We start from the raw sequence: 14009 nt of genomic DNA, 5'->3' as shown, positions 1-14009 counted from the left end.
TAAACTATGTGGAACCTGGCACAACCCGAGGGATGCCCTTTAACTCAAAGACTTGTATGATAATGCAGCAATTATTATGCAGAAGACTTTCTGGTACTAGAGACAGTTCTACAGCACTGGGAGTGAAACGTCTGCTCTTTTCTGCTCCTAACTTTTGAGTATCTCTGATGGTCTGTTTTCCACCTTAGCAATTGTGTTTCTGTTGTCTTCTTTCCATTTGCTAAAGAAAAGTTACTAAAGACTAGCAATATTTTCCAGAGTGGTTTCTTCAAAGGGCAGGTGCCCTGGGTGTATGGAGAGGACTAGAGGGTACTGTGCGCACATCACTAAGGATTTCCATAACCTGGGCTAAAATTGCCTTTTCTACGATGCAAACCTACTAAGATCTCTCTTATGGTGCTACAGGTCAGAAACCTAAAACAGGGCATCAGGGCTGATTCCTTTTGGAGGCTCTTGTGGAGAATCCATTTCTTTGCCTTTTCCAGCTTCTGGAGGCTGCCCGCATTCCTTGGCTTATGGCCCCAAACACTTTTGACCTCTGCTTCTGTTGTCACATCATCTTTTCTCTGACTCTGACCCTCCTGCCTCCCTCCTTATAAGGACTCTTGTTACATTTGGTCCACCCTAATAATCCTGGATAATCTTCCTATCCTTACCTTAATTAGGAGTTTGGGTTTAGCAGATATAGATAGTAATATATAAAATAGATAAACAACAAGGTCCTACAGTATAGCACAGGGAACTATATTCAGTATCTTGTAATAAATTATAATGGAAAAGAATCTGAAAAAAAATATATATATACATAGAAACGTATGTATATGTATAACTGAATCACTTTGCTGTACGTCAGAAACTAACACAACATTGTAAATCAACTATCCTTCAATAAAAAAGAAAAATCCTTACCATAATCATATCTGTCACATCCCTTTGGCCATGCAAAGTAGCATATACGCAGGTTCCAGGGATTAGGACATGGGAATCTTTCGGGGAGGGCCAGTATTCTGTCTACCACAATCTTAAAATAAAGGAATATTCAAACTAATTGCTAAAGGAACTTTCCAGGGCCCTTACCTCACCCAGTGACTTCTGAGCCTTAGCCATCCTTACGACTTCAGCGTCTGGCAGAGCTCCTGCGCACCAAGCATTCCCTTCCCCATATCCAGTCCAATAGGCTCTCTATAGAGGAAAAACACAAATGTATACAAACACACACCCCACACATTTGCCTGGTAAGATCCCCCTACCTACTCCACCCTCCCGGCAACATACATACATTGACATGCATTGTCAATATAAGATAGAAAAAGTAGACATTCTCTAAAAACTATAAACTCCTCTTGCGTTATGGTAGGTCTCACCTAACCAGAATGTTCATTTTTTTTCAAACTAGAAAATAACCTAATATCCTAAATAACCAAGCTTTCTGAGATTCACTTATATCATAGAAGAGGTCCAAATGTAACTTAACATTTCTTTGCTCATTATTGCACCAAGATGGGCGGCGGGGAGCTGCTGTGGACAGGCCACCTAAGACTAATCAGCACTATCCAGCCAAGCTTCAGAAACCTGCTGCCTGTTGCGTGCCAAGCATTAGATTAGGCAGTTAACACTGGGAAAAGAAAATCAAAAAAGGAAGAAGAAGAAATCACAGTTTCTCTTTTAAGATACTTGTGACCTATCTATGGAGATAAAACTAACACATGGGGGCTTCCCTGGTGGTGCAGTGGTTGAGAGTCCGCCTGCCGATGCAGGGGACGCGGGTTCGTGCCCCGGTCCGGGAAGATCCTACATGCCACGGAGCGGCTGGGCCCGTGAGCCATGGCCGCTGAGCCTGTGCGTCCGGAGCCTGTGCTCCGCAACGGGAGAGGCCACAACAGTGAGAGGCCCACGTACCGCAAAAAAACCAAAAAAACCCCAAAAAACCCTAACATATGAAACAATGAGCTATTAGAGAACATTTTTGTGATTAAACGTACTGTATTGAAGATAAAACATAGTGAGAGTTTTGAAAAAGCAATCTGTATATGATGGCCCCTGTTTTGGACAGGAATTTGAGCTGGTCCTCCAGGGCTAAGGTCAGTTAACAGATGATGCAAAGGGAAAAAGAAAAACATCTACTCTAGGAGGTCAGTTCCATGAAGGCAGGGACTTTTATCTGTTTTGTGCACTGATGTATTCCAGTAGCCTGGAACTATGCCTGGCATATAATACTCAGTACATATATGTTGAATAAATTCTCGGAGTGGGGACTGCCATGAATAAAAGCATGAAGGCAGTGATAGGCTTCATGTGAAAGACCATGAGGAGGTGGGTTTGATTGGAATTGGGAGTCAGGATGAGGAAACAAGTGGGCTGGAGGTGGGGCAAGTTGCACAGACCATCTTTTGGCCATCTGGAAAGACAGATAATTCACATGTGAAAATATGCTCAACTACACTCCCAATCGGGGAAGTTTAAATTCAAACAACCAAATACAGGTTGTTAAAACTTTTATCTGGTAATACCAAGTGTTGGTGAGTCTGTGGGAAACGGGTATTTTCATACTCTGCCTGTGGGAATACAAAATGTACAGCCATTTTTTTTTTTTTTTTTTTTTTTCTGTACGCGGGCCTCTCACTGTTGTGGCCCCTCCCATTGCGGAGCACAGGCTCCAGACGCGCAGGCTCAGCGGCCACGACTCATGCGCCCAGCCGCTCCGCGGCATGTGGGATCCTCCCGGACCGGGGCACGAACCCGCGTCCCCTGCATCGGCAGGCAGACTCTCAACCACTGCGCCACCAGGGAAGCCCTGTACAGCCATCTTAATGTACAGACAGAAATTTGACAGTTTGTCTACTAAAATTAAAAAGGCACAGACTCTTGATCTAGCAACCTCATTTTCCATGATCTCTTCTAGAGAAACTCTCACTGTGTCCAAAAGAGGTCTTGCACAAAGGTGTTCACTGCAAATTCATAACAGAAAAAAAATGGGAATAACCCTGCCCATCAATAAGAAAGCATGATACATCCTCTCTTAATGATTGCACCCATGATCTACCCACCTACAACAGCTTAAAAGGTTGCTGACATACAAACATCTCCAGGGTATTTGTTGAGTGAAAAATGCAAGTTGTAAAACAATGCGTATTGTTTCATGGAAAAACAAAATTATACATTTCAATAGAAACATACATCTATAATTTTCCATAAGAAATACTAGCTGACATTTGTTGTGCCAACCAGTGTTCTAAGATCCTTACGTTTATATACTCTTTTAATTTTTACAATAGTCCTGTGAATCAGGAACTCTTTGAAATTCACTTAAAAATTGAACTTAAAGAAAGCCAAAGAAAAGAATGGTTAAATAACTCATTAAAGGTCCTTCAATCAGTGGCAGTAGTCATATATAAATATAAGTAACTAAAAAATAAATTATATAGATATTAATTTGTAAATGAGGAGAGAGAGTCTGGAAGGATACCCACAAGGCTGACAACAATGGGTACCTCTACAGAAGGAACTGGGATTGGAGATAGTGGACAAAGGGTTAGCTTTGCACTGTTTGGACTGTTTTATGTGGATCATTAAAAACAAATGGTTGGGGAATTTTGAAATGATGAGGCTGTCAATAGAGAATGACCACAAATTCTCAGGTGATGGGAAGAGTAAACCAGAGACAAGCAGGAAGATGTGTGTGACCAATGTCATACGACAGGCTGGAGAGGGGCAAACCCAGGAGAGGGAAGGTGCTCACAAAGGTCCAGGCAGGAGATGATGGGGCTCAGAGCTGGGACGGTGAAATGGGAGGGAAGGGGTGGAGCTGAGTGAAGGGTCAGAAGAAGAAAGGGCAGCCTTGGCTTCCAGCCTGGTGGCTGATCCCAGTGACAGAAACACAGTGGTTGGAAGGGAGAAGTCAGTGAGCTTGGACTGGAGCAGATCTGGCTGAGGTGATGCTGGGTCTTCTGCAGACAGCTGGAATTACAAACTGGATAAAAGAAAGTGTAACCAATGCCCTCTAGAAGTAATACCGATAATACATTTCATTTGCATAGTGTGTCATTCTTTTCTCTGTTTCCAAACCCATTTATAACTCTTCCTTCACCTCATCCACCAATGGTTGCCTGTTAGGTGCAGCTGCCCCATCCTTGGATTTCATGTCCCAGTGAAAAAACGATTTAAACCGTTTGCCATCGTCTTGGTCATCGATCTGCACAATGAAGACATTATCAGTAATGTTTCCATCAGAAAAGAGAAAGGAAACAAATAATATACAGCTAAACTGGGGCGGGGATCCTAAGTCGCAACTGCAAAGCATCTTAACTGCACTACAAGCCACAGCTGTCAGTGTCACCACAGCTTCATCTGTACCACCAGCCAAAGGGCACACAGAAAGCACCTGCTGTGTGCAAAGCTCTATTTAGCAGTGCAATTAAAAAAGGCAACATCTCTATGAGCTAATCACACAACACCAAGTGTTCAGCTTAGAAAACACTAGACATTCGAGCAGTTGTTCTTAACTTTAGCCTGTGCAACACCCAGGGAACTTGTTAAATACTGGCTCCCCAAATTCATGTAGCTGTTCTCCTCTGCTTTATAATTTCACCTTTCACATCTTGATCTATAACACACCTTGAGTTGATTTTTATGTATGAGGTAGATATCAAGGTTCATTTTTTTCGACGCAAGTGTCCAATCACTCCAGTACCATTTATTTAAAGATCATTCTTGCTACATTGAAATGCAGTGGTGCCTTTGTTGTAACTCAAGTGACCACATATGTGCAGCTCTATTTCTGGATGTTGTATTGTTTTCTACTGGTCTGTCTGTCTATTCTTACACCAATACTATGCTGAGTTAATTACTACTACTTTTATAGTAAGTCTAGAAATCTGGTAACCTAAGTCCATTGATTTTGTTCTTCAAGACTTCTTGGCCATTCTAGAATCATGGTATGTACATATCAATTTTAGAATCAGTTTGTCAATTTCTATGAAAAACACCAGGATTTGGGCTGGGATTGCATTGGATGTGTAGATCAATTTGAGGAGAACTGACATCTAACAATATCTTCATGGCTTTGGAATAGGCAAAGATTTCTCGAGGAGAACATAAAAGGAGCTAACAACAAAAGAAAAAAAATCAGGTCTTAAGTCCAAATCCAGATATTATAATATGAGATCCAAGATCCAAGATGGGGCCCAGAAACCTGCAACTTTAACCTGCAACTTTAACAAGTTGAAGTTTAAGTCATTAATTTTACAGGTGAGGAAAGAAGCTCAGAGAAGAGAAATGAACTTATTGAAATCATTCAATGATTTAGCAGAGCCAGGTTCACAATCCAGGAATTCTAGTTCCCTGTCAAGGGCACTTTGTCTGGACTTGCTTAATGCTGCACTAATATGTATACTTTAAAATAGATAAACTGAGAGATCTTAACATGTTTTTTCCGTTGGATTTTGAGAAACTACCACAAACATTACACAGACTCAAGGCAAAGTTTCTTGTTGGCAGCTCCACTGATATTTGGGGCCATTTCGTTATTTGTTGGGGGGACTGTCTAGTGCACGGCACTACGCTGAGCAGGATAGGTGGTCTCTATCCACCAGATGCCAACAGTATTCCTAACTTCCCAGTTCTGACCCCCAAAAGTCCCCAGACATCACCTGGGGGGCAAAACTGCCCTCCTTGAGAGCCATTGACTTACGGAATCAGAATCACATGACCAAAATAAACAGGAAGCCGTATTTGCTGCCCCGTCTCACAGGACAAATCCATCATGGGGCGGGGGGTGGCGGTGTGGGGGCCGTGCCTGCCTCCCCAGAGACCTTTCACAGGACTCGTGATTATTTAGAGGAAGCAGGAAGAGAGAAAAAGCCATAAATGTTAATAGTGGGGTAAGGAAGCATTAAGGGCTGAAGTGCATTCTCCAAATAGAAGGGAACCCAGATGCTCTATTTTGCTAAAAGTTCCATTCACACCTACCAAACAGGAAATTTTGTCTCAGTAAATATTTATTTATTCATTCACTTTTTAAAGAATGACATTTTAAAAACAGAAAAATGTCAACCTGCTTCAAATGCCAACTTAAAATCTTTACTTTTCTCCTTCATCACCATTACTGAAGAATCCCTTTCTTTCCTTTTTTTTAATTTTAGCATGTGCACCATGAATCTGTTTTTTATTCAATTGGCAAAGTCTCTCAGAGAAGAAAAGGGAGTAAGAAAGTAATCCACCACACTCCCTAGAATGGTTATAAGATCTGGGGCCTTGGGGACTTCCCTGGTGGTGCAGTGGTTAAGAATCTGCCTGCCAATGCAGGCAACATGGGTTTGAGCCCTGGTCTGGGAAGATCCCACATGCCGTGGAGCAACTAAGCCCATGTGCCACAACTACTGAAGCCCTTGCGCCTAGAGCCCGTGCTCCGTAACAAGAGGAGCCACCGCAATGAGAAGCCCTCGCACTGCAATGAAGAGTAGCCCCTGCTTGCTGCAACTAGAGAAAACCCGTGTGTAGCAACAAGACCCGACATGGCCAAAAATAAACAAATAAATAAATTTATTAAAAAAAAAAATCTGGGGCCTAGAACAGACATTGTTGTCCATTAGATGTTTTCCCTGGTGGGAAAGGAGGAGAAAGGGGTCTCAGAAGTCAATTGTTCAGTACACACACACACATATGCATGTACACACCCATATGCATGTACACACCCACACACATGCGTGTACACACATGCACACATATGCATGTACACACATGCATGTAAACACACATCCACCACACAGATAACACACAACACACACAACACACACCTGCACAGACGTGCACACAGATATGTATACACATGTACATATACATACACACATGCGTATGCACCATGTACACACGTATGTATACACGTGTACACATATTCATACCTACATACACTCCCCACATGCACACATACATTTTTATACACATACACATATGTTTACATAGATGTGAACAAATACACACACACAGGCTTCCTGAGAAGCTCACATCACTGTCTGTGGCTGGAAACAGAACCAGCAATGATCTTGCTCCAGGTTGGGCCTGTCATACAAGTTAAAAGAAAGTGAATCCGCTATCACCTCAAAAAAAGGTAAATACTGGGCTTCCCTGGTGGCGCAGTGGTTGGGGGTCCGCCTGCCGATGCGGGGGACACGGGTCCGTGCCCCGGTCCGGGAGAATCCCATGTGCCGCGGAGCGGCTGGGCCCGTGAGCCATGGCCGCTGGGCCTGCACGTCCGGAGCCTGTTGCTCCGCGACGGGAGAGGCCACAACGGTGGGAGGCCCGTGTACCACACACAAAAAAAAGAAAGTGAATCCACTACCACCTCAAAAAAAGGTAAATACTGTGTGACCTGTTGTAAGAGCATAAGGGGGCCATGCCAGCTGACACCTCGCATAGGATGAAAGATACAGGTATTATGGATCTTTTTGTAATAAATACAAATAGTACTCTGATGTATAAGTACGTCTCCTTGTGTTCAATCTGTCAAACTCTGGCCCCACGACTGCAGAAATATCTGGATGTTTGTAAACATAAATAAGTGCTTTTTTTTTTCCTCCTAGAGAGTTTGCCGCCCCCTAGGTACATGGGAGTAGACCAATGGAGCAGTTTAGGATACAGGTCCCAGAGTGAGAAAGATCTGGATTTGTGCCCATTGGACTAGCCGGGTAAAACTGGGCAAGTTACTTAATCTCTCTGAGCCTCAGCCTCCCCAACCGTAATATGATAATATTACAGAGGGTTCTTGTGAAGAAAAAGTGAGATCACACAGATAACGGGCCTCAAAGAGTGCTGGCACTCTATCGAACTGAGAGCTAAATGCAGTATTGATTGTAATTTTGTGTAGTTGCCCTTAGACTAAAAGAGATGAAAACAAACAACAACAAAAACCAAACAAACAGAGATGAAAGCAAAATCCTAAAAGAATTCGCCTTCTCAGTAATCTAGGCTTGTGAATTCTTAAGGCTTGTTAACCCTTAGAAATCAATGATATATGAACAACTCTCTGAGCCTCCGTTTCCTCACCAGTAGAATGGGATAATAATAGTATTTACTTTATTGGATTGTAATGTATTAAATGAACTGACTGTACAGTAAATACTATATAAGCTTGTAAAAATAATAAACTCACAGTTGGTGCAAAGCATTTCGTGAAATAAGCTTCTTGGCAGTCTGTGTAGAGAGCCACATGGTAATGATAAGCTCAATCTAAACCATTTTCTTGAGGAGGACACGGCCTGGGCAGGCCGGAGAGTCAGGATGAGGTGAGGTAACATGAGGAAGGCAGATTACTAGAGAGCCTTCCACCTCCTGTGTCACTTTCTAATTTTAGAGAGCTGCTAGGTCCATCCCAAAAAACAACTTGTTGTGGAGCATGGGGGAGGGAAGTGAAATGATTCATCATTTTAATAAATGCAAGCATTTAATCAACAGTCATTTGACAAAACTCTACTGTTGTTTTTTCAAAAGGGGTTGGTTTATCAATATGGCCTCCTGGTCTATCCAAACACCAGTTCCAAATAGAAATATCTTTGACCTACCGCTACCCATAGGGAAAGAGATCTTAAACACTGCAAAGAAACTGAAACACTACTGAATTCGGAGAGATTTAAGAGTACGGAACTAGAGGTTTCAATGTCTGTACCAAAATATCATGGGGACAGAAAGGAAAGGCTTTTGTAATACTTTCCAACTACATAAACTTTGTTTTATGTATTAAGCACCTAGTGTATGCACAGCCTATTGCATCAAGGTGTCCAGAGCTGGCAGACACAGAGAGATTAAAATAGATTCAAGGATCTCAGATATTCAAGCTAGATTATCCTGTGTACTGGCCTCTATGTTGTGGTAGGGCAAATAGCAATATTTGTTACTTAAATATACTTTGCTTGTATATGTGGAGAAAATGGGCAGGTTCACATCTAGGCAGAGACACTTAAAATCCTAACAGGTGCCTGAGCTAAGAAATCTTCTTTAAAGGCTACTTTGAAATTCAAAATTAAGTAACTTACCCCACAAATGGCCTCTGGAGATTTCCTCACATTTAGACTTAATGGAGTGTGACAGACACTTGTAAAAGTGTTGTTCTTGGGGTTATGGCTACAAAAAGTAGATATAAGCCAAAATTAGAACTGTGCTTTATCCAAGATGACTGACTATTCTTAAAGGCGGAGTCATTTTTTAAATCAAAAATATAAAACCTAATAATTAAATTCAAGATTTTCCAGGCAATGCGTCTTAAAGAAAACAAAGGCTAATCAAATAAATTCAACCTATTTAACTTAAAGACCAAATTTAACTGGAAATGATCACTTAAAAACTTTCTGAAGGAATAGAAAAGGATTCTGAAATTATTTAAAAGAAAACGTTTTAAAGTTTCATGCATATTCATGGAAATTACACTGTTCTGCACAATATTTAATAATTTGACATGAGGTTGTAGTGGCTAGATTTGATCTTTTACTTATAAGAAATCTGAAATTTTCAACTTTCTGTCCATTGCATAAAATCCCGTCTTAGGTCTCTGTAATGATTGTATGGAAGTTTGTATGGAAGTAAAAACTTTTGAGAAGGCATTTCTTGGATTTAACCCTGGAGTGTGTGATTTGAACCTCCGGTTGGCTGCTTGTTAAAAAAAAGATAAACACAACTCAAGAGGTGGTGGGAAGAGGCGTCAAACACTTACGCATGACAGTATGGCTTTTTCTGGTGACTCACAAAGTTATTAACCGATAGCATCATCTTGCAAATTTCACAGTGAAAACATGCTTTGTGCCATATCTAGAAATCAAACAGAAAAGATTTAGCAAAATTACCTTTTTTTTTCAGACTCAGGATTCTTAATATATTTCAGGGTAAAAAAAAATGAGCTTTAGTGATAAAATGGTGATAAAACACACACACACATGGCTATGATACATAAATGAATTTTAAAAATTTGAGGCAATACAGGAGCTGTAGCTAGAAATGGGTAGAAGTGAAGAAAGGTGGGGAAAGCATCTTATTTTGGTGGTTTAAAAAAGCCCACATGTCCATATGTGAGAAGATAAATTTCTCATGTTTGTTATGATTCCCAAAGGCCAAGAAAAGTCTACTGACCTGGTCTAGACAGCTGATCTTCTCAGCAGGGTACACTCCGTACCCACACCTGGAGCAAGCCTGCACATTCATCTTGAAGTCCGAAGAGAGAAGACAAAGATAGGTAACAAGTAAGAAATCCAAGGAGAAGCCCCAGTCTAGTTGTTCAAGTCTCCAAGATCCTGACCCCTAGTAAATTTCTGTGGGCACCCTGACCGTTCAGAATCCAACTTCCACTTTCCTCTGCTGACCTTCTAGTTTGAAGTCAGCAGCTGGACGGTTTTTAAAGCTGCCACTTACTCAAAGGGCTATTTTGGCAACTCGCTCAGCACGCATGCGTCTGGGAAATAAGGTGGAGGTATTCCCAGCTGACACGCTTCCCTAAATAGAAAAGTGAACTCACAACAGCATCACGTCTAAGTGGATGACCAAGTCCTCGTGTACGATCAGGCAGCATGTAGTAGTTTAACACTAACTGTGATCATAATCCAAGAAAAGAACTCGAAGGCATACACCACACCCTCATCCAACGACCAAATGAGAAAGCTTGCTCTGTGAGGCCTATGAGTAAGGCGGAAAGTCCAGCTCCCCCCGCAAAAGAAAATAAAACAGGATTGACTCACTCCACCAGTGGGTAAATGCCATATCTGAAATTTAGCCTTGTCTATTAAAAATGTTTAATATTACTCAGCCATAAAAAAGAAATAATGCCGTTTGCAGCAACATGGATGGACCTAGAGATGATCATACTAAGTGAAATAAGACAAAGAAAAAGATAAATACCATATGATATCACTTATATGTGGAATCTAAAATACAACACAAATGAACATATCTATGAAACAAAAAAGACTCAGACATAGAGAACAGACTTGTGGTTGCCAAGGAGAAGGGGGGTAGGAGTGGAAAAGACTGGAAGTTGGGGATTAGCAGAGGCAAACTATTATATATAGGATGGATAAACAAGGTCCTACTGTATAGCACAGGGAACTATATTCAATATCCTGGACAAACCATAAAAGAAAAGAATATGAAAAATATATATGTATATATATGTGTAACTGAGTCACTTTGCTGTACAGCAGAAATTAACAGAACATTGTAAATCAACTATAATTCAATAAAACTTAAAAAAATAAATAAAGATGTTTATAAGAGTAGGACGGCAAACTTGTTAGGATATCAATTCGTGTGTAGCTTCTGCAAGAATGCAAAACTAAGAACAGATGAGAACTCTTTGAGTGCCGGCTTCTGTATGCTATCCTGGACCGTTCCAAGAAGTCCTTGCCTCCCAGGCTTGAAAGGGAGCAGCCTGAAGACAAGCTCTCTTCTTGGCTTTGTGAAGCCCCTCACTGCCTTCAGGGGTCTACCTAAATGTCACTTAAAACAGGCCTTCCAGAAACAGCTTACAAAAGACCGCATCACACCTGTCCCCCCCCTCAGCTCACTGCCTTCTATGACCCTCCCCCTGCTGTATGCTCTTCACAGCGGTTACCACCACCTGACCCCTTAAATCTTACTATATCTACTTTTTTTTTTTTTTTTTTTTGCGGTACGCGGGCCTCTCACTGTTGTGGCCTCTCCCGTTGTGGAGCACAGGCTCCGGACGCGCAGGCTCAGCAGCCATGGCTCACGGGCCCAGCCGCTCCGCGGCATGTGGGATCTTCCCAGACCGGAGCACGAACCCGTGTCCCCTGCATCGGCAGGCGGACTCTCAACCACTGCGCCACCAGGGAAGCCCACTATATCTACTTTTAAAAATTATCCGTCTCCTCCATCAAAACATGAGTTCTATCAAAATAGGAGCCTTGGTCCTTATTGTCCTTTCTGTATCCCCAGTGCCTAGAACAACGTCTGATATGGAAAAGGGGCTCAACAAGTATTTATCAAATCAAAGAAATCAACTTAATACTCACACCAAAATACCTACAGGGGACAGAGGTGAAGCCATAGGTCACATGTCCCATCTGAACCACTCCACGCCAGCAATCTGTCATGAGGCAATCAGTACCCGGCATTGCCTAATATTATGATTTTTCCAGAAAAGCCAGATATCTGCATCTGCACCTGAAATTCTCTCTTTTGTAAAACACCGGGAATAAAACAATAAAACAGAAACATGGGCAGTACTGAGACGGCAGGCTACCAATTAGTGATCTGTGGCCTAAAGAAAAGGCTCTAAGGAAACTCTGCTGGAGGGACCCCAGGTAGGGCAGAGAGAAATCGGTGGTGCTTTTGTGTTGTGTTGGGAGAACCAGGGGGAGGAGGCCACAGAGCGAGTGAAGAAGAGCAGCGTTGCCATGACACTGAGAGGGTGCAGTGTGAATTCCCCCACAGATGGAGAGTGGGCATAGCGCTGCCTTCTCAGCAGGGGAAGGAGGCTCTACATAGGGGCTCTAGACCCAGGAAGACTCCCAGGCTGAAATGTGATACAAGGCAGCCTGAACAAAGGGGAAGAGCAAAGGCAAAGAACTAAGACCTATAGGTTCCCCACACGGTTTGCTCTGTGTGGGATTTCTCCAGCCTTACCTGGACCTGGGCTGGAAGCCCCAGTAATCACAGAGAAAGAACTCTGCCCCCATCCGGAGGGATGAGGAATCGCAGCCAGATTTCCTTTAAAGAAAAAAACTAACACTCCTCTAAGGTTGTGATTGCATCGCTGCTACAAGTTCTCAGTCACCCTTGTGAAAACAAGGATGGCCCAAACGAAAGATGTTAAATTTGACTCCTACCATCACTTCTGCTTTTAAAAGGCACTTATTATGTATCAGAAATAATGAGGAAAAACAACCCCGTAGAACTGGAAATGGGACAGTTTAAGGACCTAAAATGAACCCTTGTTGCTGGCAAGAGACACACAGCCCTCATCTGCTTGATAGACCTTGTGGATGGTCTTCCCTGTGCCCAGCTGACCCCTCTCACATCCAGTACAGCCCCTCCCCCTTGTCACAGTGATTACATGAGGTCCTCCAAGCCTCAGCCAATGAGCACACATGCTCTTCTGCCCCCCGGCATCGGTTCAGACAATGTGTGTTAGCCTGGGTTACCCAAAAAACAGAACCTGGGGCAAAGGCTTATGTGCAAGGACTTTATTCAGAAGTATGGTCCCAGGGAGAGAAGTAAGAAGGCAGGAAATGGAGGGGGGAGAGTCAACACGAGGGTCCTTTCCCAAAGAAGCCACCGGACACTGAATCTCTTGGTCTCTTTTTCTAGGGTGAAGAGGAAGACTCATGCTCTACTCATGTGAGTTTGGAAAGGAAGCAGAAAACAATGATGTGGGCCAAGGCTGGAGAAACACAGGAAATACAATTAGAAGAGAATATCATTTGGGTCTAAAGGGTCAGTACAATTATTATAGAGGGAAAGTTCAAAATTGTTTCTTCCCTTTCACATATCTGTGATTTTATTTGTTGGTACAGTGATAATCCAGCCTCGGAGCAATACACTGGGAGTTCCCATGCCAGTCTACACTACAGAACTGAAAAAAGAAAGTTTTCCTTCAAACCGTCTTTCTACCTGAGCCAGCAATGAAATCCTGTGTGCAACATATTTTAACAATTGCGTGATATAATTTATGGTAGAACCTTCTTGTGGATGAAAAATTCATTATTTTTCTAGGCAACCTGATCCTGGTTCTGCCACTAGAAAGCTTGTGATGTTGGCAACCTCTCTGTGCCTCAGATTCTTTATCTATAATATGAGCAGAGGGATTAGTTGTTAAGGCTCCTCCACATCTAACACCGTTTCATCATATTTCAGGAATAACTTGCAAAAACAATTTTATAAATCAGATAAATTAAAGAGTAATTTATTTGCCTTACTAATAGGATTTTTCATTTCTCCCATGATTCACAATTGAATTCCTTCAAAAAGTAAATTATCTTTGTGTCTAAAATAATTTAGTTTGCCTGATATTT

The 14009-nt window shown here is 42.1% G+C and overlaps 1 protein-coding gene across 1 annotated transcript in view; it reads right to left on the bottom strand.

Moving 5' to 3' along the window:
• NRAP (nebulin related anchoring protein) overlaps window positions 1-14009 on the bottom strand; it is a 75115-nt gene that overhangs the window by 60298 nt on the left and 808 nt on the right. Inside the window, 5 exon segments of the mRNA XM_060034029.1 lie at window positions 1078-1182; window positions 4088-4192; window positions 9027-9114; window positions 9701-9795; window positions 10114-10185. Coding sequence (XP_059890012.1) covers window positions 1078-1182; window positions 4088-4192; window positions 9027-9114; window positions 9701-9795; window positions 10114-10185 — 465 coding nt within the window.

The sequence above is a fragment of the Delphinus delphis genome, chromosome 16, assembly GCF_949987515.2.
Source record: "Delphinus delphis chromosome 16, mDelDel1.2, whole genome shotgun sequence".
NCBI lineage: Eukaryota > Metazoa > Chordata > Mammalia > Artiodactyla > Delphinidae > Delphinus > Delphinus delphis.
The sequence above is the reverse complement of the archived record's forward strand: the minus strand, read 5'-3'. Positions and strand labels throughout refer to the sequence as shown.